The sequence below is a fragment of the Leucopleurus acutus genome (assembly GCF_964270905.1).
Source record: "Leucopleurus acutus genome assembly, chromosome: 10".
Taxonomy (NCBI): domain Eukaryota; kingdom Metazoa; phylum Chordata; class Mammalia; order Artiodactyla; family Delphinidae; genus Leucopleurus; species Leucopleurus acutus.
In genome coordinates this window covers 81,674,980-81,700,185 of record NC_139153.1, presented here as the reverse complement: position 1 = coordinate 81,700,185, position 25,206 = coordinate 81,674,980, and the positions used below count along the sequence as shown (strand labels likewise).

The 25,206-nt window shown below is 53.7% G+C and overlaps 1 protein-coding gene across 1 annotated transcript; it reads right to left on the bottom strand.

The window, feature by feature from the left end:
• Positions 1-746: 746 nt before the first annotated feature.
• Positions 747-25,025, bottom strand: NOTCH4 (notch receptor 4; the record flags this gene model as incomplete). The annotated part of the gene is made up of 30 exons (XM_082847626.1): positions 24,930-25,025; positions 24,016-24,097; positions 23,537-23,829; positions 21,576-21,923; positions 21,354-21,476; positions 21,011-21,247; positions 20,738-20,893; positions 20,084-20,278; positions 18,307-18,420; positions 17,117-17,230; positions 16,908-17,030; positions 15,896-16,055; positions 13,606-13,751; positions 13,093-13,245; positions 12,749-12,866; positions 12,419-12,506; positions 11,905-12,058; positions 10,003-10,187; positions 7,785-8,037; positions 7,423-7,535; positions 5,930-6,453; positions 4,975-5,358; positions 4,691-4,866; positions 3,929-4,148; positions 3,668-3,749; positions 3,431-3,569; positions 2,621-2,916; positions 2,231-2,378; positions 1,605-1,702; positions 747-1,436 (listed from the first exon to the last, which is right to left on the bottom strand). Exons 1-30 carry the CDS (start codon positions 24,994-24,996, stop codon positions 747-749), a joined length of 5,979 nt encoding a protein of 1,992 aa, XP_082703752.1. The 5' UTR covers positions 24,997-25,025.
• Between the last annotated feature and the right edge of the window lie 181 nt (positions 25,026-25,206).

The window sequence follows — 25,206 nt, the reverse complement described above, 5'->3', positions numbered from 1 at the left end:
AACATAGGACCCCAAATCTACTCATTCCTGCTCTTAAAACTATACTCAAAGCTTCCATCCAAATGTTGAACCTAGGGCACAAAATTCTGAAAACACTCTGCAGTCAACTTCGTGTTTTTTCCATTCCCCAACCCCTCCAAAAGACGGTAACACTTCAAATCAGCTTTATTATGGGGTGACAGATTTGGAGTTCTTAGCTATAGTGGTGGCTAGAAGAGTGGCACTTCATCCCTGCAATGGTTTGTTTGGGGGTGGGGTGAGGTGGGGAGAATGCAAGGAGTCATCAGCTGGAGTGACCCTTGGCCCTGCCTTCTGTGCCTACACAGTGCCTGGCACACAGGAGGTGCTCAATAAATATCTGTCAGCCGTTTGTGGGTAGTGGGGGTTACAGGCGATAGAGGCTCCCTTTGGAAACAGTATACAGGAAAGAACATCTTACATTCTATCTGTCTGCAGTTCTTGGTTCAGGGGTACTTCTCCCATTCCACTCCATCCTCCTGTAACACCTCATCCTTATTTTCTGTGAGAGAGGCTGGGCCTGCTTCATCCCAGCACCCCGAACCCTCTTTCCAGGGCTGCAGTTTCTCCACGTGTAAGACGATGTGGCATACACCATTTTGGGAGAGACACTACACTCATGACCCCTCACTTTTGAGGCTCAAGGACCTTAAAATCTGGAGGCCTTCCATACTGCTTGCCATTTAACGAGTACTCACTTTTAGAATCCCTCCCTGACATGCAGCCTTTTATTTCTCACCCTCGCCTCCCGCATTTAAGGGTATTACTTGGTGGGCTGGGGGACCCCATGCAACTTGAGGGGATCCCCGCTCAGGGGACGGAGTGAGGCAAGGAGGCGGGATTGGCGTGTTGGAGGCGGGGCCGCAGGCTCCTAGAGCCACCCAATCGCAGGGCCAGTCAACAGCTGAGGCCACACCCCCGCTCCCGGCCGCGACCCCGGATCTTCCTCGCACTATTGCAGGGTTGGACGGAGGCCCGCGCATGCCTGCAGAAAACCTACGGCCGCGGAGGGGCGGGCCTTCTCCTGCTCCTTTCGATAGGCTTCGGCAGTGCGAATAGGCCCCGCCCCCATGGGCGGCCAAGTCTACGGACAAAGTCCGGGCTTGAGGATAGGCTCCGGCTGACAGCGTCCGGCAGCGCGGCTGAGCCCCGCCCCCACGCGGGGGCACGCTTCCTGATGCAGTCCGCGCGCGCTGCAAGGCGCCGGCGCCGCGGCCTGGCGTCGCTTTGTGACGAGCTTCCGGTGGTCCCGCCCCTTCCAGTAGCGTCAGCAGATCCCAGTGGTTGCGCTGGCGTGCGATGTCCCCGGCCGCTAGCCCGGCTTGGTCCCGCAGCCCTCGGGCGGCTCCCAGCCCCAGCAGCAGCTGGGCTACCTCCATGGCTCCTTCTCGGGCCGCCAGGAACAGCGGCGTCTGCTCCTGCCCGGGAGGAAACAGCCAGCGGGGGCGGTCAGGGAAGGCCGCGCCCACAGGACTGGCCCTCCTACTTGACTGGTGGTCCCTCCCCCTTCAGGTTTTTCGGAGTTCCGGCGCTTTGCACCTCGCCCGCGTCAGCTTAATTGTTGGGGGCCCGCTACCCGGTCTAACCCTGCCGTCCAGTGCGTCTTTATCGGCTCCGGCCTGGAGAAGGGAGCGGGCGGCCCGGGCGTTGTTCACGGCGGCGGCCCAGTGCAGCGCGGTTTTTCCTAGGGCACCACGTGAGAGGTTGTTACCCCGAGGCTGGGGGCCCGACGCCTGGGTTCCTGTTTCCCACGGATTCTGGACTTGGGGGAAGGGCTATTCAGCCCGCCGGGTCCCTCAAAGGCGGAAGCGTTGCCCGGGTGACCGCCGGCTTGCAGGAAGCGTTGCCCCAGTGACGTCACCGGCGTGCGGGAGGGACAATGGGGCATTGTTCTGGGGTCAATGGGACCGGCAGACCACGTCCCTCCCACGAGACCCCCTCCCTTCTCACTCTTCCGCCATCCTAGTTCCCAGTGGACTAGGGTAGTGTGTGTGTGTGTGTGTGTGTGTGTGTGTTTGAGGATGATGAGGGAAGACTCACTTGCTGCCTACTGCCACCGTACTGTGCAGATTTACCACCTTGACAGCAGGGTGGGAGGGAATGCCCCAGTTTCCAGTTGGTCCCTCTGCTAACCCCCCTTTTTTGCATCTTATCTCACACCCCATTTGCTCAACTTCTTGATAGCACAACATCAACTTCCCCAGATCCATACCCCATTTATCTCTGGCCCCCACATCTGCTTGGGCTGCAATCAGTTCTTCAACCAGGTCCTCAACAGCTAGCCTGGCGGCCAGCATCAGGGCTGTGGTCCCATCCTCTGTCCGCGCATCTATTGCAGTCTGTCTGCTGCGGAGTAAGAGCTGGGGCGGGGTGGGGGTGGGGCGGCAGAGAGGGCCAGTGACCCTTGGTATATCTGAACTGCTAGCTAAGGTCCCTCACACTGTTAAGCACCTCCGAATCCATATTCATCCATCTGTTCTTGTTTCTCTTTCAGTCCCCAGTCTCACATCACCTTCCTCTCTGCCAGACCCAGAGGATGCTATTGCCCAGCCTTACTTGCAAGTTTGCCCCGTTTCCTTTAGCAGCCCCAGTGTGCACTGACCTGGCAAACCTCCCGAGCATCAGCGGCCACAGCGGTGTGAAGCGGGGTGCGCCCTGCCCGGTCTGGCTGGTTGGGGTTGGCTCCTGCCTCAAGGAGGCGGCGGGCAGCGGTTGGCCGGGAGAATCGAGCAGCCAGGTGCAGGGGAGTCTCCCCAGTGCCCACGGTGTGAACCTGGGGACAGGCCCCTCCACCCAGCAGAGGTTCCCAGGGCTCAGGGCTTCCCAGCCATGTCTCCTGATAGGTCCTGGGCTCCACTCCCCCACAGCAGACTGCTGACATCAGGGGTGTCACCCCATCTGTGGGTGAGAGACATGAAGAATGGGAGACAACTGGGGAAGGGGGAGAACATGGAGGCTCAGGGAGAATCACAGCTTGAGGTGTCAGGAAGCCCAGCTTGGGTTCTTGATTTTGTGTGGCTTTAGTCAAGTGACTTTCTACTTTGTTTTTCTCTGGGCTTTGGTTTCCTCATCTGTAAAAGGAAGCATCAGGCTTTAATACTCTAACATTCTAGGGCCGTGATTCTCAAACTTGAGTCCTGGATCAGACTCACCTGCAGGGCTTGTTAAAACACAGATTCCCCAATATTTTGAATTTCTGAATCAGTAGCTCTGGAGTGGAACCTGAGAATTTATATTTCTAACAATTTCCCTGGTGATGCTGATTCTTCTGTCCTGGGACCACACTTTGAGAATGGCTGTTGGAAGCACTCACTCTAATATTAGTTTCTCCAGTTCTGATATCAGAGGACTTTCTGATTCTAAAAGGGTCAAAGGGAGTTTTCATTTTCTTGGTCTGGGGTGGCTCACATACCAGGTCCACGGGTGTCCACATCAGGGACATCCATCTCAGAATCCTGGGGAGGAGTCAGCATGGCTGCCTGGGGGAGCTCCTGACAGTCACTACTCAGAGGCCAGAGCTGGCACTTGGAGGGTGAGGCCATTTCTTCAGCCTTGGGGATCAGGACAAGCAAGGATCAGTGAAGGAAGGTTGACTTGTCCCTTCAACCCCTCCATCACTTTAGGACCATTCCTGCCCCAGTGCTTTCACCTGGTCCGCCTCTTCTCCTTCCTTGGGGCCCGAGCACATCACAACTCCATCCGCATCAACTTCTGCCTCTGGTTTCAGTGCCCTGGAAGGGGATGGGTGGGTAGAGGACCTTCAGGGTCCCTAAGATTTCCAGCAGTCTTCCCACCCCTCTCCCCTTCCCGTGTCTTCAACTTCTGCATAGCATCTCTTATTGCTTCTGATCATAAATATCTCCACAGGAAAGAGTCCCCTCCCTGAGCCCCAGTTCTTTCTCACTCTCACTTGAGGCCGATGCTGTCCTCGCCCAGCGGGGGCCGGCGTCGGCGGGGAACTGGCTGAGTCTGAGACCTTCGAGTGAACCCAGGGGGCAGCCAGAGGGCCCCATGCTCTCGGCGCTTCCGGCGGATGAGCTGGAGGACGAGAAGAGCCCCGAGGGCCAGGAGAAGCACCCCGGCCACCGGCGAGCACAGTACAGGCCAGGGAAGCTGGTTGGCGGGGGGCTCTGGTGGAAGAGACACAGTCAGAAAAAGAGGCCATTCCTGGTGAGGCTGGGTACTCTGGTGAGACCTTTGGACAAGTGCAGTAACCTCTTTTTGCCTCAGTTTCCTCAACTGTAAAATGGGAATAATAACAGTACTTGCCTCATAGGGGTCGTTGGGAGGATTAAATAAGTTAATACTGTAAAATGCTTAGAGCAAGGCCTGGCACATAGTAAGTGGTATATAAGAGCTATTATTCTCTCATGTGCTATGAACTGTTGATACGGGGATGGTTGGATACTCTCGGCTTAGTAGAATAGACCAGAACCCAAGGTTTGTGGGCGGTCTGTGATAGAGGTTAGAATAAAGTACTGAGGGAAGTAAAGGAGATTGCAGAGCAAATGGGCCATGAGGAGATCTAGCTGGAGAAGAACGTTAACAAAGGTAAGTCTCCACAAAGAACATTTGGGGTTCCAGTGCTTCTGTTTCATTTGACTTCATTGCTGGTTGCTGGCGTGAAAGCTGGCCTGGGAGCAAAGTCAGGGGAAATGACGGGGCCACCTACCGGTGCCTGCACGAGGGTGGGCAGCCAGCAGGGGTCCTGGCAGTAGGGGCTCCAGGGCCCCCACTGCGGCCATCGCAGCAAGGAAGCGGAGCAGGAGCCCAGGGTCCCAGGGACAGCGGGATGCAGGATGGTCGGGGCCACAGCGGGACAAGTCCACATCCATCACCACCACAAACCTGCGGGGAAGGCACCTCAGAGACCCCTCGGTTGGTCCCTGCTTCCCTTCCCTCTGCTGGTTAAAAACTAATGTCTGCCCCCTCTTCCCCGCCTCCCAGCCTTCTTACCCAGTGCTGAGGGAGTCCGTCTCCTTGCCTGTAGGCTGTGTTTGAGGGGTTGCTCTCTCATGGTGAGAGGGGTCTGGGGCTCCTCCTAGCTCCTCTTCGGCCTGGGCTCCAGGATAGGGGTACACCATGTTCCTGCCATCCCTATCTTTCCTTACCCAAAGCCCTACCCTCAGAGTCAGGGACAGCACCCGGGCCAGGGCAAGCAGCTGCTGGTCCAGGGTTGAGGGGCTCAGCACCACCAGCAGGGCCAGGGAGGGCCCCCACTCCGAATCCCCGTCTTCGGGCCTGCAGTCGCCCCCATCCCAGCCACATTCTGCAGTGTTGCAGCCCTTCTCACAGTGTCCATTGTGGAAGTGATCACGGCAGTACTGGTCATAGGCTGGACTGTGGGTTGAGGAGACGGGGACTCAGGACCCCCAAAGAAACCTGACTTCCTCATCCCAGAGAGGATTCCTGATACTCCACAGCCTCTAGGGCTCTGGTTGCTAAGTGGGGGCAGCTCTGGAGTAATGGGCTTAGACCCCGGATGATAGGTATTCCAGATACCCTAATGTCTACTGACACCTTTGTTTCCTAACACTGTCCCCACTCTCTACCCTCCCAAACTCCTGTCTCCCTGAAGTGAAGCCCTTTTCCCTCAGGGATGCTGGTTGCTAGGGGAGATACTCCATGGCAACAGGGCTTAGAGAAGCTTGAGGCCAGAGATCCCACAGCTCTCAGAGGGTAGCTCTGAAAGAGGCAGTGCCCTCTTTCTTGGTCCCCACATTAAATATTCATGCTGCCCCATTCCTCTGGGTTGGAGTCTAGCGTCTTATACCCCTAATTAGCAATGGTTATTAGGGTGGAAACTCCCTGAAGCTTGAGGCTGTGGTCATGCTGTAACTCAAGAGATATCTATGTCCTTCCTTCTACCCTCACCCTGCCCCCGCCCAGCCCTTCAGGGTTTCAGACTCACGTGCAGGCTGGAGGAGTCTCACAGTCATAGCCGTCAAACAAACACTCTTCAGAGTCACACTGTGGATGGCACTGCCCATCCCGGAAGAGAAGCCAGCACCGAGAATGGGAGGGGCAGCCCTTCCAGGGGTCTGGGACCCCCAGGGAGCAGTCCCCACCATCCCAATTTCCTCCTGGGCCGCTGCAGCCAGCGTCGCAGGCCCCATCTCCACTTCTGCCCTCACATCCCTTTGCTCCAGGCCTCTGACACCGGGGCCCTGGAGAGCTGGGAGGGCAGGAGCATCGAAAGCCTGGGCCCCCCAGCCCAGGGGTCTCTGAGCAGCTGCCATTGTGTAGGCATGGAGAAGGAGGGCCACAGCCTGGAGGGACGGGTGGGGTCAGGCAGTCAGGGCCCCCATAGCCATTGAGGCAGGCACAGCGGGGTGGGAATCCAGGCTTGTGGGAGGGCAGACACAGGCCACCATGGTGGCAGTGATGGAGGCCGCAGGAGGGGGCTCTGTGGCTGCAGGTGGGGCCTTCAAAACCCTGCGGAGAGGAGGAGAGAGATTGGGGGAAGGACCTTGTAGTATTCTCTCCACCTCCCCTTAAGCTAACCCCTGCATTAAGATAACTCAGAGGGTCCTAGATTCTCATATCTGGAAGGGGCCTCAGAGAACATCAAATTCATCATTTTACAGTAGTGGAAACCATGTCCCCCCCCCCCTTTTTTTTTCACACAGTGACATATTGCATAGTGGGGAGAATGGATGAAACACAGCTGTTCGCAAGAACGTGGGTGAAAGAATGAATCTATGTACATGTATAACTGAATCACTTTGCTGTATACCTGAAGCTAACACAGCATTGTAACTCAGCTATACACCAATTTAAAAACAAAACAAAACAAAACATGGGTGAACTGTCATCATGATGTGAGTCCTGGAAGACGAAACTGTTAACAGAGTAATAGTAATTGAACTAATACTATATTATCTTGATCCTTGGAGATAGGATTATGTACTTTCTCTTCCTCTGGAAGGGGAACAGGATACAGGAGGACATAAGTACATGAAAGTTATTATTAATATTGTAATTCTTGTTTTAGGTTCATGGGTGTTATCTTGTAAGGATAATTAAAAGAAGGCAGTACCTAAACTAATGTTAGTTTGTATGTTAGTGTATCATGAACCAAGGCTTAAGATTAACCCACTTTTATGCGTCTGAGGTCTATAAACAAATACACACACGGAGTTAAAAGAACTTATCCAAGCTCACCCAGCTTGCCTTGGGGACCTTCCCTTAGGCAGTGCCCGTGGTTTCTGAAAGTTCCATTCATGCTACCACCTGATCCTGCCTTTCCCCACGACTGCTGCTGAGAGCCACTTACCACTGTGGACATGAGATGGCTTTCTCCAATAGTTGCCACTCCAGTGCTCCCCCAGGTTCCCGGCTCAGGCATTCTCACCTTACGTCAGCGTTGGGGGCAACAGAGAAAGCAGCTTTGTGGTCTCTCACCTGGGGGCAGTGGCAGGTGAATCCTGGGGGTGGTCCTGCTGTGGCCTCACAAGACCCTCCGTGGGAGCAGGGCTGGCTCTGGCAGGGGTCTAGCTCCACTTCACACCACTGGCCTGTGGCAGGGGTGGGGTTAAACATAACACTCTGTTTCAGTCGCTGCCTCCTTGCTAGCTCATTCCTGGGAGACAGCCCAGCACTAGCCGCACAGGCAAAGGGGTGGTGGGCACGTTCTCTGGTGTGGGGTTTAGAGGCAGGGGGATGGACCAGGTGACTAGGCTGCCTCATGGGTGGGGATTGTCTGGGTTTCCATGGTCAATTCAGCTGTGCCCAGAAATGCTCATACCCCCTCTCTCAGACCTTACCTGTGTGTCCAGGCAGACACTGGCAGTAGAAGGCATTGGACAGAGAGTGGCAGGCTGCAGTGCCTGTGGGGTGACAGGGCTGGTCCAGACATTCATCCACGTCCCCCTCACAGCGCAACCCCACAAAGCCTGGAGGGCAGGCACAGTGGAAGCCTCCAGGTTTGGGGGTGCACGTTCCATGGTTGTGACAGGGCTGGGATTGACAAGCGTCAGGTTCCTTTGAGCAGTTCTGTCCACTGTAGCCTGGTGTACACTTGTAGGCAAAGGGGGTCAGACAGGGAACCAGTAAATGAGCCCATCCTGGCACTCTGGGGGACCCAGCTCCAGGTAGTTTGCCAGCACCCCACCTTCCAACTCAGAGCATCACTCAGCTCACCGTCCATCACAGCCATGTGTAGCTTAACCCTTGCACCTCAACTCCATGTGATACACAATTATTTGATAATACGCAACTTAACCACTTCCCAGTCCCAAACAATCTCTTTGATTCATTGCCAATAGATATAGCTCCGATTTTGAAAAATCCTTCTTCCCCCAGCCACACACCCACTGGGTTCGCTCATGCTTAATTAATTTATAACCATTTATTGAACGCCTGCTTTGTTTTGTGCCAGGCACCTTTTCAGGCTCTAGGAACATAGAGAAAATTAGAACTCATCCCTGCGTCTATGAAATTCTCAGTCAACCAGAGGAGAGACAGCTAGCACTGATCGCATAATTTATATACATAACCTCATAAAACCCTCCTAACAATCCTCTATATGGATCATCTCATTTGAGTCTCACTTTGCAGAAAAGGAAACTGATTCCTTGAAAGATGAGTGACTTGCACAAGCCACACAGTTGGTAGGTGGCAGAGCTGGGATTCAATGCGTCTGTGACTCCATAACTGATGACCTTAACCATTTTCTGATTATCTCATATCATTTTGCTAGTGAGAGAAGAGTCATTGATGAGGTCTGTATCATGTGCCAAGTTCTTGCAGGAGGAAGGAGAGTATGCAAGAATGGAGTACCAGGAAGGCTTCAGAAAAATGGGGGAAAAGGGATTCACAAAGCATCCGAGGAATGGCCAGAGAGCCGGAAGAAGCAGACGAGGGTCGTGTTTGGAAATTTCTGGAGGAAGGAGTTTCATGAAAGAGGAAATAGAGCTGAGTAATGGGTACACGGGGGTTCACTACTGATCAGTACGCTGCTTTTGTGTATGTTTGAAAACTCTCGTAATAAAAAGTTAAAAAGTAAAATTTAAAAGTTAAAGAAAGTGCTTCCCTGGTGGCGCAGTGGTTGGGAGTCCGCCTGCCGATGCAGGGGACGCGGGTTCGTGCCTCGGTCCGGGAAGATCCCACATGCCGCGGAGCGGCTGGGCCCGTGAGCCGTGGCCGCTGAGCCTGCGCGTCCGGAGCCTGTGCTCCACAACGGGAGAGGCCACAACAGTGAGAGGCCCGCGTACCACAAAAAAAAAAAAAAAAGTTAAAGAAAGAGGGTGGTTAAAGGATCACGCCTTCTATCCAGTCTCGTGTTTGTGAGTACAGGGATCAGGCTGCTTGGACTTGAGTCCCAGCTTTGCCTTCCCGTCCTGCTCAGTGACCTGAACCACCAAGGTAAGGCCCTGACCCAGTCTGGAGAGAAGTTAGGGACATTCCCCTGAGGCAGACGCCTCCTGGGCACCATCCAGTGGAAGAGGGGTGAGGAAAGCCCCCAGAGAGCCGGTCTGGGGTGTAGGGAAGTCAGCTGCAGTTTTGTGTTGCTGGAGCAGGGTTAGGGGTTGGCGGAGAGAGATGAGGCCTGAGAGGCAGGCAGGGCTGGGTCGTGCCAGGCTTGGGACTTCACTGCGAAAGAGGTGGGCAGCCACTGAAGGGTTTTAAGCAGGAGAGTGACAGGCCAGCTTAATATTTTCAACGGAGCACCCTAGTGGTGGAGTAGAGGCCGAACCTTTAGGAGGACAAGTGTGGAGGCAGGGGTGACACTTAGGAGGCTGATGCAGGCGTCCGGGCGGAATGCAACGAAAGCCTGGACTAAGGCAGTGGGATGAGGGTGAAGGGGCAAGGACAGAGTTGAGAAATATTCAGGAGGTAAAATAACCTGACTCGGTGGTTGGTTGGATGTGTGGGGTGAATGAAAAGAAAATGCCCTCTCCCCCTCCCCTTTCTGCCCCATGACTGCTGTTTCCCACATCCAGCCCAAATTTGTCTTCCCCCACCTCCTTTAGACCCTCTCACCTGGCAGAAATAACCATTAGGTTGGGCCATGCAGGTGGCCCCGTGCTGGCAGGGCCTGGACTCACAGGGGTTCACCCTCTCCTGGCATATACTGCCTTGGAATCCAGGGGGACAGTGGCAGAAATGGGAGGGGCCGCTGTCGATGCAGATGCCTCCATTCTGGCACACGGAAGAGACTTCTGTGCCTGGGAAGAGAGACACACAGGGATCGATAAAGCTAGGTGGGGTGGAAGGATGCTCAGGGGCTCCAGACAATGAGCAGAGAGGTCCATGGAGGGGCCACTGACATTCCTGGGGTGGGTGGAGGCCACTCGGGGCCTGAGGAGTCAGTAACTCTTGACCCTGAAGAGATTAAAGCATCAAGTTCCCGACGTGGATGGACCTAGAGATTGTCATACTGAGTGAAGTAAGTCAGACAGAGAAAGACAAATATCGTATGATATTGCTTATATGTGGAATGTAAAGAAAAGGGTACCAATGAACTTATCTACAAAATGGAAATAGATTTACAGATGTAGAAGACAAACTTATGGTTGCGAGGGGGTAAGTGGGGGAGGGATAAACTGAGAGACTGGGACTGACGTATACACACTACTCTATATAAAATAGATAACTAGGGCTTCCCTGGTGGCACAGTGGTTAAGAATCCGCCTGCCAGTGCAGGGGACACGGGTTCGAGCCCTGGTCCGGGAAGATCCCACATGCCATGGAGCCACTAAGCCTGTGGGCCGCAATTGCGGAGCCTGCACTCTAGAGCCCACGAGCCACAATTACTGAGCCCGCGTGCCACAACTACGGAAGCCCACGTGCCACAACTACTGAAGCCCGTGCGCCTAGAGCCCGTGGTCCACAACAAGAGAAGCCACCACAATGAGAAGCCCGCGCACCGCAACAAAGAGCAGCCCCCGCTCACCGCAACTAGAGAAAGCCTGCGTGCAGCAACAAAGACTCAATGCACCCAAAAGTAAATAATAAATAAATTAATTAATTTTAAAAAATCGATAACTAATAAGGACCTATTGTATAGCACAGGGAGCTCTACTCAATACTCTGTAATGGCCTATACAGGAAAAGAATCTAAAAAAGAGAGGCTATATGTATATGTATAACTGATTCACTTTGCTGTACACCTGAAACTAACACAACATTGTAAATCAACTATACCCCAACTTAAAAAAAAAAAAATCAAGTTCCTCCTCCTGCCTGTTTTGTCAGAATGGAGAGAAATATCTCTTCTTTGGCTTATCAGGGCATTATAAGCAACTATATTCTTGGCTTTAAATGTCTCAAGCAAGAAAGAACTCAAGAGAAACTTCAGGTGGGGACACCTGAAGTGGCTTAACTAATGGTCTAAGTCCATCCCCTGGGTTTTGCATCCTCTGATGTTCTCTTACAGTGATTCCCATCAGCCATCCCCTAACCTCACAATGGTCTCTTTCCTAAGTTCTTCTCATAACAAAACTTATTTGAACTAGAACGGTATTCTTTTACCCAGGGGTTGGCATAACATCCAAGTGAGTGGGGCATGGCGAAGTGTGTTGAGTGTAGCTGGTTAAGCGTGGTTCACTCTAGTTGAGTTATGATGGTAAAGACATCCATGCTGGAGTTGTTCCACGCTGGATGGATCACTGGGTTATGTCCCTGGTGATTGTGTTAAACTGGAGTCTGGTTGACTGGGCTGGGTGGTGTTGCTTGTGTTGTGTTGAACGTGGTGCTAGGAGTTGAGTTGTGTTAAGCTGTCCTGGGTGTTGAGCTGCAGCATCAATAACTGGTTGTCTGTGTTGCTTTGACTCTTGGTCCACTGTTTGTCCAAATGCTGTGTGTGGATGTCCTTAGGGGTGGGGTAGAGGAGGACACTCTTTTGCTCTTCATCTGCCCCATAGTCGGTCCTTGGGTCAGTACCTTGGCTCAGAGCAGCCTTCTGGCAGGAGGACAGCGGTAGGTTGCAGAGAGGCCCAGTCCATCCCTGGAGGCACAGGCACTGGAAGGAGGGCCCAGTCTGGAGGCAGTGGGAATTGTGTGGACAGGGCTTCTGAGCGCATGAGTCGATCAGCGTCTGAGGGTTAGGAGGGAGCGTGAGGCAGGAAAGAACACCAGGTTCCCAGGCCTAGAGATGGTCCCCTGCCAGTGTCTCAAAATCCCTTACCCTGAAAACTCCCTCCTGAATGGTCTGGGACTAGGTCACCCTCCCTGGATTCCTTGGATACCCACATCCCAGAACAGTCGCTGGGATCAGAAATCCTTTCAGTGAACCATACAAATCTCAAGTTAGACCTCAACTCCTAGACTTCCACACCTCCTTTCACGTGGATACCCCTCCTAAGCTTCCCTGCTGCCCCCTTTTAATACCCGAGGCCCTCTCACTAGAGCTCTCCTGCCCCTCCCTCATCAGCACACCTGGCTCAGTGCCCCTCACCTGGCAGCTGCCTCCTGTGTAGCCAGGGGGACAGAGGCAGCGGGGACCCTGAGGGCCGTCTTGGCAGGTTGCCCTGTTCCTACAGGGGCTGGATAAGAAAGAGAGAGGGCACAGTAGGAGGAAGGCCAAGGCAGCAAGGGGAGGGAGTGTGTGATGTGGTGGCAGGCAACCACTGGGGAGATGGGAAAGTAGGAGGGAAGGCAGAGTGAAAGGATGTGGGACGTGGGATGAGAGGCAGCATGGCGCCCCAGAGGAGATGGAGAGGAAGGGTGGTGAGGGCTCCCTCCCTTCCTCCCTCCCTCCCTCCAGGGGTCTCTGTGCCCTGCTCACCTGTCCGCACAGCTGGGACGGATCCTTCCCTCGCAGCGTGGGCCCTGGAAGCCCGTGGTGCAGAGGCAGGAGTAGGTGCTGGGCCTGTTCACACAGGTGCCCCCATTGAGGCACGGTGCTGGAGAGAGGAGGCTGTGAGGGGTTGGGTTCCTTGCCTGTAACCTGGCCTGTGGCCTCAGTCACACCACACACGGGGCACCCCCCCGCCCCCCGCAACTTCCCCACCCAAACAACGGCTCACTGTGTCCAGTTAATTTTTTTTTTTAAATGTCAGGGTACAAACATACCCTGACCAGTTTCTCCATCCTCCTGTGGCCCAGACCCAGGGCATGGTGGGCACTCACCAGAGGCACAGTGGTCAATGCTGATCTGGCAGCGGAGCCCGGTGTGGCTCAGAGGGCAGGTGCAGGAGTAGCCCCCAGGGCTGGGGCTACAGGAACCACCGTTGAGACAGGGCCCTGAGTGACAAGCTGTCACCTCCTCGCTGCAAGTGGGCCCTGAGGGAAGCGGGTGGGGTCTGAGAAAGGGAAACCTCCTTTTCTCTTCTTTTCCTGCTCTTCCCTTTCCTTCCCTTCCTCACCCCCATCCCCCAACCTCTTTTCTTTTCTCACCACCTCTTACGTCACCCCGTGGGGCACGTGGGATCTGAGTTCCCTGACCAGGGAGGGAACCTGCACCCCCTGCAGTGGAAGTGTGGAGTCTTAACCACTGGGCAACCAGGGAAGTCCCAGCCCCTGCCCAGTTCTTCTTGGTGGTGACTGAGACCCAGAGCCCTTTGGACACATGTCTCCACTGGCCTTGCCCTTGATTTAGATGGTGGTCAGCCCAGGGTATACACGGTTTAGGGAGCACCTCACCTGTGTAACCTGTGGGGCAGGTGCAGTTGAAGCCAAAGGGTTGGGGGTGGCAGGTCCCTCCGTGGGCACAGGGTGTGGAGACGCAACCCCCCAGCTCTGTGTCACACTCCGGTCCTGTCCAACCCACATCACACACACACGAGGATCTGGTCATAAAAAGAAAGGGGGGTTTTCTCTTCTCCCCTCCCCGTTGGTCAGACCCCTATGACTTCTTCTTTTTTGGTCCTGGGACTCTGGCCCCTTTCTCAGCGTCTTTGCTCTCAGCATTGTCCCCCTTCTGCCCTACCTGCCCCACTCATTTTCTCCAACTAGATCTATCTATCTGTCTATCTATCTGTCTATCTATCTATCTGTCTATCTATCTATCTATCTGTCTATCTATCTATCTGTCTATCTGTCTATCTATCTATCTGTCTGTCTATCTATCTATCTGTCTATCTATCTGTCTATCTGTCTATCTATCTATCTATCTGTCTATCTATCTATCTATCTATCTATCTGTCTATCTATCTATCTATCTGTCTATCTGTCTATCTATCTATCTGTCTATCTGTCTATCTGTCTATCTATCTATCTATCTGTCTATCTATCTATCTGTCTATCTGTCTATCTATCTATCTATCTGTCTATCTGTCTATCTGTCCATCTATCTATCTATCTGTCCATCTATCTGTCTATCTATCTATCTATCTGTCTATCTATCTGTCTATCTGTCTATCTATCTGTCTATCTGTCTATCTATCTATCTATCTGTCTATCTATCTATCTATCTGTCTATCTATCTATCTGTCTATCTCTCTATCTGTCTATCTATCTGTCTATCTGTCTATCTATCTATCTATCTGTCTATCTATCTGTCTATCTATCTGTCTATCTGTCTATCTATCTATCTATCTGTCTATCTATCTATCTATCTATCTATCTGTCTATCTATCTGTCTATCTATCTATCTGTCTATCTATCTATCTATCTATCTATCTGTCTATCTATCTGTCTATCTATCTGTCTATCTATCTATCTGTCTATCTATCTATCTATCTGTCTATGTATCTATCTGTCTATCTATCTCTCTATCTGTCTATCTATCTGTCTATCTGTCTATCTATCTATCTATCTGTCTATCTATCTGTCTATCTATCTGTCTATCTGTCTATCTATCTATCTATCTATCTATCTATCTGTCTATCTATCTATCTATCTATCTGTCTGTCTATCTATCTATCTATCTGTCTATCTATCTATCTGTCTATCTGTCTATCTATCTATCTGTCTATCTATCTATCTATCTGTCTATCTATCTATCTATCTGTCTATCTATCTCTCTATCTGTCTATCTATCTGTCTATCTGTCTATCTATCTATCTATCTGTCTATCTATCTGTCTATCTATCTGTCTATCTGTCTATCTATCTATCTATCTATCTATCTGTCTATCTATCTATCTGTCTATCTATCTATCTATCTATCTGTCTATCTATCTGTCTATCTATCTGTCTATCTATCTATCTGTCTATCTATCTATCTATCTGTCTATGTATCTATCTGTCTATCTATCTCTCTATCTGTCTATCTATCTGTCTATCTGTCTATCTATCTATCTATCTGTCTATCTATCTGTCTATCTATCTGTCTATCTGTCTATCTATCTATCTATCTGTCTATCTATCTATCTATCTATCTATCTGTCTATCTATCTATCTATCTATCTGTCTATCTATCTATCTGTCTATCTATCTATCTATCTATCTGTCTGTCTATCTATCTATCTATCTGTCTATCTATCTGTCTATCTATCTATCTGTCTATCTGTCTATCTATCTATCTATCTGTCTATCTATCTGTCTATCTATCTATTCATCCATCCCTTCTATAACTTGTTTGTTGTCTGTCTTTCCTCATTAGAACCAAAGCTCCATGAGAGTAAATACCTTGCCTCTTTTGTTCTGTGTTGCTCCCCCAATGCCTGGAAATGTATCCACACATAGTAGATGCTCAATAAATATTTGTCTAATGAATGATGAGATGAATTGGTCCTGGGATTTAATACTCTTCTTTCTGCTTTGACCTCCCTAGTCCTCTGTTTCCCTCTTTATTTATGAACTCTCCCCTCATTGGATAACACTCACCAGTCAAACCCTCTCATTGGTTGTGATCTCAGAACTTTGCCATCTTCTTCCCATTCCCCATTGGTCATTTCCTACAGACTCACCCCTCACTGGCTCTTTTCTCCTGCCTTAGCTGAGGAGGACCCAGAGGAGACTATGAATGGGGAGGGCCTAGAAGATGTTACCTCTGGCAGTGCCCATGGTGGCAGGTGCAGTTGTCTTCAGCTGGGACACAGCCAGGGCTTCCACTGGGGCAGAGGCAGTGGGCCTCTTCCTCCGGATCCTGGCATCTTTGCTTGGGCTGGCACAGGTTGGGGGCACACAGGGGAATTTCACAGAGATAACCTGGGGTGGGGAGATTGGTCAGAGAGAAAACAGAGTCCCTCCCTGTCCTTGATGGGGCCAAAGGCCGCTTCTTATGCATGACTTGCTCACTCTTCATGAACCTGTCCTTCAGTGGCTCCCTAATGCCTCAGGATACCAACTTCTTCAGAATGCCACATGGGGTCCTGCATGCCATGGCCTTCCTACAATTGCTATGTTTCTGACCTTCGCCCCATTGTAGCCTAAGCTCTGGATGTCCTACACTCCCTTAAGCAGGGTGTGCTTTTCTTCCCTCTGTGCCTTTGCACATGCTGTTATCTGCAGTTAAAACGCGCTGCCTAGCATTCTGTCTTGACAAACTCCTACTCAGTCTTTAAGACTCCGTTCAGCCATCTTTTCTCATCTCTAGTCTGGGTTGGCCAGTCCTTTGTGTTCCTATAGGATCCTGTGCATTCCTCTCCCAGAGCATGTCTCTGGGCCATAATCAACTTGTTGGTCTCTCTACAGTAGATTTAAATCCACTTGAGGATAGCAACTCTTGCTCAACTTAGTGTCTGTGTCTGGCGTAGTAGACACTTAATAAATGTTTGCTAAATAAGCAGATGAATGGCTTGCCTTTGAACCTCATCCTCTGCTCCTGTTCCCCAGTCATGCCACTCATGTTGGGCCTGATGTGGGTCCTACAGTAACACTCACCCTCAGCTCCTGTACGGTTGTGCAGGTTTTGCACTGCATAAATTTAAGGGATTCCATTCGCATTCTGTTCTCACATCCCAATGCTCAAATACCCATCAGTGACCTCTACTGTACCCCAAATGGACTCCAGTTACCCCAAATACCCCTCCAGTTCTTTCCAATGCCTCCCCTGCTGACCTGTAAAGCCAGATGGGCAGAGGCAAAGGAAAGCTCCTGGGAGGTCAAGGCAGCTGGCTCCAGTGGGGCATGGGCCACTCAGACACTCGTCCACCTCCGCCTGACAGCGTGGGCCTTCAAAGCCTATGGCACAGCAGGAGGGTCAGGGACCTGCACGGAAGTCTGTGCCTGCCCTCACTCTCACCTCCAGAGTTTGAGCCCCAGTTTACCTGGGAGACACTTGCAATGGAAGGATCCAGGCTGGTCCTGGCACTGCCCACCGTTGGCGCAGGGAGAGCTTCTGCACTCGTCGATGTCCTCCTCACACCGGGGGCCAGTGAATCCTGGTGGGGTTGGGAGTGAGAGGGGAGAGATGACCAAGGTCTTTTTTTTTTTTTTCTCTTCTTGACTTTCTCTAGATCTATGAGGGAGTTTGTTACAAATGTTTGAGCTTTACAGGCATGATTTCATGGATTCAAACAAGAAATTAGGAGTTAACACTGGTATTTAGCCTTCTCTTTACAAATACAGCAATAACATTGCTACAAATTGCAAGGGAGAGAATCTTGCTTCAAATGGTTTGGTTTGGGGTTTCGTCTAAATGTGTCATTATATAATGAAGGCACCAATATGGGAGCTTCTCGAATAGTGATTTGGATTTCAGGACGAAATAGAGCATAACTTGGTAACTTTAGTCTTTATATAAATAAGGCATAACTGGATATGTGTACTAATGCTGAAAGTACATTTTATCAAAAGAATAAATACAGGTCCTGGCCCTTTCCCTTGCTAGGAAAGGTGAACCTGGAGGACTTCCAGAGAAGACACCTGGGACAGGTGGAGATGACAGGAGGGTGATGCATAAAGGTGAAACAGCCACCTGCCAGCCGTGTGACTTTCGGCAAGCTACCCAACCTCTCTAGGCTCCACTTTATTCCCCTGTAAAAGGGAAATGATAATATAAACTACTCATGGTACCACTGAGAGAATTAAATGAGATAATGCCTGAAAAGTACATAGCCAAGTGCCTGGCTTAGAGTAAATATTCAATAAACATCAGTTATTATCATAACAGGGAATAGAGGGATGTCCCGTGAAGCTGGAGAAGGAAGGCCTGGGGCGACTTTCCCTGCATCCGTGGCGAACAGTGCCAAGACCAGCCGGGGACCCCCGGCATGCAGGGGGAGAGTACAGAGGACTCTGCAGGAGGGCTGGAGAGGAGGGATATTTGGGTGACTTGGCAGGACAGAGATGAGGGTGGGTGAGTAAGCAGGGGAAGATTTGGAGGACGTAACAGAAGAGAGTTTGGAGAGAGAGAAGGAGTTGGAGAAATGGGGCGCTCCTCGGTCTGGCCCGAGAGAGCTTCAAGAGGCCACGGGCGATTGCTAGGCTGGAACCGTGGAGTGGAATCTGCACTCACCGGGCCGGCAGACGCACCGGAAGCCATTGAGCAGGTCGTGGCAGTCAGCCTGGTTCAGGCAAGGGGCAGAGGCGCACTCGTCTGTCTCTACCTCACAGAGCCGCCCTTCTAAGCCTGAGGAGGGGTCAAGGGCGAGGCTCAGCCAGGCCAGCCTTGCCTTAGCTGCTCACCCCTTCTGTCCAGGAGGCCTGGGTTCTAGAACCAGCCCTGTCCCTGACCTGCCCTGTGCCCCAGCAGGCAGCCTCTCCCAGGAGGCCGTCTGCGCGTGGGTTGGAGAGATGAACCCGAGGCCCTGCTACTCTGCTGTGTTTGGCTCTACCCCCCTCAGGTGTGAAAGCTCAGGGAGCAGGGCACCTGCCGGGACATGTGGGAGGGCTCTGGGGAAGTGCCTTTTGGGGCCATTCCTCTGTGCAGAGAAGGCAGGGCTCACCCGGGAGGGCTGACCTGCCTGGAGGTCCTCGAGGTACCAATGTGACAAATGGGCATCTGCTTGGAGGTGGTTCACTCCTCTTGTTCTACCTGGGCAGACCTCTGTGCCAGGGAGACCAGGCATCCCCAAGGTGGGGATTTGAAGGGCGTCTGGGGACCTGTGTCACTGCCATACTTGTCCTGCTTCTTCGACCTCCTCCCGGTCCTCACTGTCTCACCCTGAACTGAAGCTGGACCTCGGCTGCCTCCCTCTTCTTGCCTGGGGAACCTGCCTCTGAAGCTCCTTGAGATCTACAACCTTGTCCCTTGGATTAGTGGATAGTTTTCTCAGCATTTTTCTTTGGATGCTTCTCAGCTTAGGAAAGCTGTGTAGTATAGTGGGTAAAACTATCAAAGCTCTGGGGTTGAATCCTGGCTCTGCCACTTACTAGCTGGGCAACCTTCAACAAGTCACTTAACCTCTCTGTGCCTCAGTGTCATTTATAAAATGGGCATAGTAACAATGCTGACTTCATAGGGTTATTGTAAAGATTAGATAATGCGTGTAAGACGCTCAGGCACAAAGTAAGCTGTTATTTTCCTGGTTTTATTCAGCTCCTTGATATTGGCTCTCTCACTGTCTCCCTGGGGAGATGTTTACCCCCCTTAAAACTAACTTGTAGGTAGGTGCAGCCTTGCAGCATTCCTTTCCCATTGTACCAAATTCAAGCACACAGACCCTTTGGGATTTTTTTTTTTTGCGGTACGTGGGCCTCTCACTGTTGTGGCCTCTCCCGTTGCGGAGCACAGGCTCCAGACGCGCAGGCTCAGCGGCCATGGCTCACAGGCCTAGCCACTCCGCGGTATGTGGGATCTTCCCACACCGGGGAATGAACCCATGTCCGCTGCATCGGCAGGCGGACTCTCAACCACTGCGCCACCAGGGAAGCCCGACCCTTTGGGATTTTAAACGTTTACTTTCAATCTCTACAAGGGAGAGGTTCTGTGATTAGGATGAGCATTCTGGGTTGGCATAAGCAGAGGCTGCAGCATGAAAAGTTTATTCACTGCTGCTCTGCTCTCCCTTGATGGGCCTCTGTGTACAGTGGACCAGTTTGTGTACCCTGCGGTGTCTATGAAATGAATGCAGAGTTGAGCTGTGCACAGCCTCACTACCATCTGTGGCAGTCCTTCTCCCAGGGCCCGTCAGTTTCCCAGAGTTTTCATCTGGCGGGTGAGGAGAGGAGAAGCATTCTTTGCTGTCTGGCCCCGACCGGCCTGAGGCTATCTGTGCTCTACAGGGGTCACGTCCAATGGGTTCGGGATTAGTCTCCCGTCCCCTCTACTTGAGGGCCCACTCAGCTGGTACCTGGTGGGCAGAGGCACTGGAAGGTGGCGAGCAAGTCCAGGCAGGTGCTGCCAGGGTGGCAGGGCTGCGACAGGCACTCATTGTGATCGGCCTCGCAGCGGGATCCCGTGTAGCCAGGCGGACAGAGGCAGTCAAAGGAGCCGGGCGTGTTGAGGCAGGAGCCGCCGTGTTCACAGGGACTGGGGCCTTGCTGGGCTAGGAGGAGAGAAGATCCGGGGGTCCGCAGGGGTCAGTGGTGGAAGGGCGAGGAGGCCAGAGTGGCAGGGAAGGTGTGGGGACCCTGTTTGTGGCTGATGAGATCAAAGTGGGGAAAGGGATTGTGGCTTTAAAATGGAGGAGGACTAAATGGGGCCTCGAGGGCTGAGGATTGGTGAGAAGACCGTGTAAGGCGGAGATGCCAAAAATGGACAAATTCAGGAAAAAGAGATGTTTACTTATTTACATGGCCACCGTGTGGCTTGCGGGATCTTAGTTTCCCAACCAGGGATCGAACCCAGGCCCTTGGCAGTGAAAGTGCGAGGTCCTAACCACTGGACCGCCAGGGAATCCCCAAGATGTTTATATTTTTAATTTGGAAAACAATTGGCCTGTTTCCCTCCTCAGTGCAGAGGCTGTCTGGGGGCTCAGAGAGGGTCTCACGTGGAGGTGCCTCACCCATCTGACACTCGTCCAGGTCCTGGTGGCAAGTGGGCCCCGTGTAGCCAGGCTGACACACGCAGAATGTGGAGCCCCTCAGGGGGTTGGTGTTGCACTGGGCTTCCCGGTGGCACGGCTGGCTCAGACACATGTCCTCCATGTGGCACAGGAGGCCTGGAGGGCAGGGTGGAGGCGAGGCTCTCAGAGGCCGCTTGAAGCTCCCAGCTGCCCTCCTGGTGCTTCTGTCACGTACCATCTCCACCTCCCGCCTCCCTGTACCCCGTGTCACACCTGTGCGGCCAGGTGGGCAGAGGCAGGAGAAGGAGCCCACACGGTCGATGCAGGTGGAACCGGGGGCACAGGTGGCGGCAACACAGTCGTCCAGGTTCTCCTCGCAGCCCGTGCCCCCCCAGCCGCTCACACACACACAATGGAAGCTGCCAGCTGAGTTCTGGCAGGTACCCCCGTTTCTGCAGCGAGGGGGACCCTGAGCCTCACATTCGTCCACATCTTCAGAGCAATCCCAGCCTGCCAGGGGGAAGGGGACAGGTGCTGGAGCTGGGGGCCCTGTGAGGAGTGGGGAGCAGGGCTCCACTGGGCCACCGGTGCTATCAGCTTGGCCGAAACGACTCACCTGCCCAGGCCTCTGGGCAGAGGCACGTGTAGGTGCCCAGCCCATCCTGACAGGTGCCCCCGTTCTGACACTGGTGCCCGACACAGTCATCTGGATTCACCTCACAGCTTGGGCCTGTGAAACCTGACAGGGTCATGCGATCAGCGGAGGGAAGGGGACCCATGGGAGACAACCTCCGTGCCCAGAGAGAGGGGCTGCAGGAAGACCCCTGCGAGGACACACCTGGGGGACACAGGCAGAGGTGGAAGGTGGAGTCTCTCCCTGGAACCACTTGACAGGTGCCCCCACTGGGACAGCCCCTGGGGGGGCAGGGTCCTGGCCGGAGCTCACAGCGTGGACCCCCCCACCCAGCAGGGCAGAGGCACTGGAAGGACCCCAGGGTGTTATGGCAGGAGGTGCCCTTGGGGCAGGGTCCTGGGTCCAGGAAACACTCGTTGATATCGCGTTCGCAGGCATGGCCCTCGAAGCCAGGTGGGCAGCGGCACTGGATCTGGGGGTATGTGGCCAGACACACCCCTCCGTTGACGCAGGGGTTGGCTGAGCAGAAGTCCCGGAGCTGGCAGTGCTCACCTGAGGCAGAGGACAGGGTGGGGGGGGGGCATTTTCCTAGCACTGCACAAATTCCAGCTCCTCTGAGATGACCCAGCTCTCACTCTGGATTATCTCTGTGTCGAATTTCCATATTTTCTTCCCTTCCCTCCCATACCCTCTCTGCCCTATTCCATCACCCTCACTTTTATCATTCTTTGGGAGGGTTATATCTGGAGTGACCACATTTTTCAAGCTGAAAACTGAACATGTAGCTCTTGGTGGGAGTATCGTGAATCAGCCCTGCTTGGGAAAATCTGGGACGGAGGGTTCCTTTAGTGGTGACCTTGGTGGCGAATTAGAAAGCATGCAGCCTCTGCAAGCAGGAGACTTAGCCCCTTGCCTTGCCCCCCCCCCCCCCCCCCCCCCCCCCCCGCCAGCTGTGTGTCCTCGGGCAGTCATCTTGCCTCTCTTATGCTGATTTCCTGATCTTCAGGTGGGTGTAATGGTCCGGATAACGATAAAGAGACTCACTTCACAGCCCCGTGCACCAGTGGGAATGGTGGCGCTGGCGGCGCTGGTACTGAGCTAAGTAAGCACTTCCTGAGCATCGCCCCCTTTCTTCCCGACAACAACCTTATGAAGTGTGGACCTCGGCTGACCACCGAGGACCCAGACAGCTTAAATATCTTATGCAAGGTCACATGTCTAGTCAGTGGCAGAGCTGGCAATGGACCCGAGGAGGGGGCCGCCCGGAGCCCCTACTCTGAAGTACAAGGCGTGGCAAGTTGCCACTGACCATCCTTCTTGTCACATACGCTGGTCTCTCACACCCGGTCTCAGGCCCCGTTGCCTCAGAATTTCCTCGTCAGTTAAGACATCTCCATGTCCTGGGCCCACCCCAGATGCACCAGGGCAGGCTCTCTGGGACAGGGCATCGGTCTTTTTAAGGCTTTCCAGGTGACTGCTATGCCTACCTAAGTTTGAGAATCTTTGTCTCCAGTCCACCCCCTCCTGGATGCACCCACATCCCAAGCGCTCTCTGACCTCGTGGCCTTTGCTGCCTGGTCCAGCCCTCCCCATCCTGGTGAGGTGTTGTAGAACCTTTCCGTCCAGGGCCTCGCAGCTCTGTCCAGGCACCCCTGACCACTTCCTCATGGTAGCACACCCTGCCCATCGTGTGTCCTGCTCTCTCGCTCCAGGGCTGCACCCACGTCCCGTCACACCGCCCACCACTGCAGTCTTCCCGGGTGACAGTGTGGGCTCCCGCCACTCAGAATAGAAGCCATTCAGGTGCTCAGAACGCAGAGTCCTGGAAGTCCCCTGCTGTGCTAGGCATTAACCCTCTAGCTAGTGGACCGAGGGGAGGTTGAGGGGCTGGGAGAGGGGTCAGGTTGGTGTGCGAAGGGGGCTGAGGCGGTAGCTATTTACCAGCTGGCTTGGAAACACCTCAACATCTTCGCAATCGGTACTATCCTGTCGGTGAATGTCAATCTTGGATAAATGGTTCACCAAGAATTGGCTTGTTGATTCTCTCGGCCTCTCTCCTCAAAGGGCTCGCAGTCTCTCAGGCTCTATTTCCATCTTTCCTACCCCACAGCCCAGCCCGTTGCCCCTGCCTGTCCCCCTTCCTCGCCGCCCCCATCAGTGCTCACCTGTCCATCCCGGCATGCAGGAGCACTGTGGGCGGCCCGAGGCCTGGACGTGGCAGCGGCCCATTTTGGAACAGAAGGAAGAACAGGGGTCCTTGAGCTGGGCCTGGCACCTCTCACCAGTGAAGCCAGAGGGGCAGGTGCAGAAGAAGCTGGGGGCCGAGGGAGAGGGAGGGCTGGGGGGGCTGGGAAGGGTGGGAAGCAGGGCTTGACAGCTGCCTCCATTCTGACAGAGCTGGGCACCCTGGCAGGGGTCCGGAAACTGGCATGTCTCACCCAGGAAGCCGGGGGCACACCTGGGCAGGGGAGGAGACAGGAGAGCTTACTTCCTGGCCCTCTGCTTTCTCTCCTCCCTCCCTCCTTTGCTTTCATTTGTCTCCCTTCATCTGCTTCACCTCCTCCCTTTCTCCTTCCTTCCCATTTCTCCCCGTCCCCTCCCCTACTCCCCTTCCCAGTCTCCCACTCCCACAAGGTACACTCACTGGCAGGTCCCTTGCCCCTGAGATAGACTCAGGCAGGTGCCTCCATTGGCACAGGGTTCTGGGAAACTCCCGCACTGCAGCCCTAGAGATGGAGATGAGGATGAGATGGGAGCAGGTAGCATTACGCTCCACTTTTCCTCCCCTGGACGCTCCGGAGGGACCTGCCTGCAGCAGCCCCGCACAGGTGCTCTGAACCCCACCATTGCCTTGATACTCTTGTTCCTACCCCCCACGTGGTGCTCACTCCCAGCCCCCCAGGTCCCAGGCCTCTCAGTTACTAATCCCCACCCCTCCTTTCCTGTTTATTCTCTGGCCTCCCAAGTCTAGCCTCAGGCTCCATCCCTCGGAAGCAAGACAACAGGAATAAGGAGGGGGGCGCGGAGGGGACTCCTGGGAGATGAATGGCTGAAACATTGAAGGGATTTCCTCCCGGAAGGGCCCAGCATTGAGCCATGGGGGGGGGGGGGGTGGGTGGGTGGGGGGGGTGGGGGGGTGGGGACAGCTGGACCAGGAAAGGGACTTGGTGGGCCCTTGACCTTCCCATGTCTCCATCTCCTGTTCCCTCTCATCTCTTCCCCTAGCAGGGGGTCCCTCTTTTCCCTCTCTTCCTCCTAAACGTGACTGTAAGAGCACGCTGTCCCCCAGTTCCAGGGCCCACTTGGTTCTCCCTGGGGGTGGGCACCTTCTCGCCCATCCCCCCTACCGTCACCACCCCTGGCACAGGGCCCATAGCCTGGGTCTCTGTAGCTGCAGGGGCAGAGTTGTCTCTCCCTGCCGGCAGCCCCATTTGGGGCGGGAGAATCTTCTCCATCCAGTGTCGCCTCAAAGCATGCAGATTGACCCTCTGTCCCCAGCCCACTGGACATCCTCCTAAGGAAGGTGGGTCCCCTCACTTCTCCCACCCCACGCCTCACCTCTGGTCTGGACGACTGACCAACACAGCAGCAGCAGCAGCGGCAGCAGCAGTGAAGGGGGCTGCATTCCAGAGCCCCTGCCCAAGTCCAGATCCCCCCTGCCTCTTCCAGTGGGACCCTCAGAGCCCTCACTGAGGCAATAACCACCCACTCTGCTCCCACGGCCCCTTCTTCCTCCTCTTCGGCCTGCTGTGAACCTCACGTCTGAGCTGTTTCCTGAGTCACACAATGTCCTGGACACCCTAGTGATGGGGGGGGGCAGAGTGGAGGAACATTG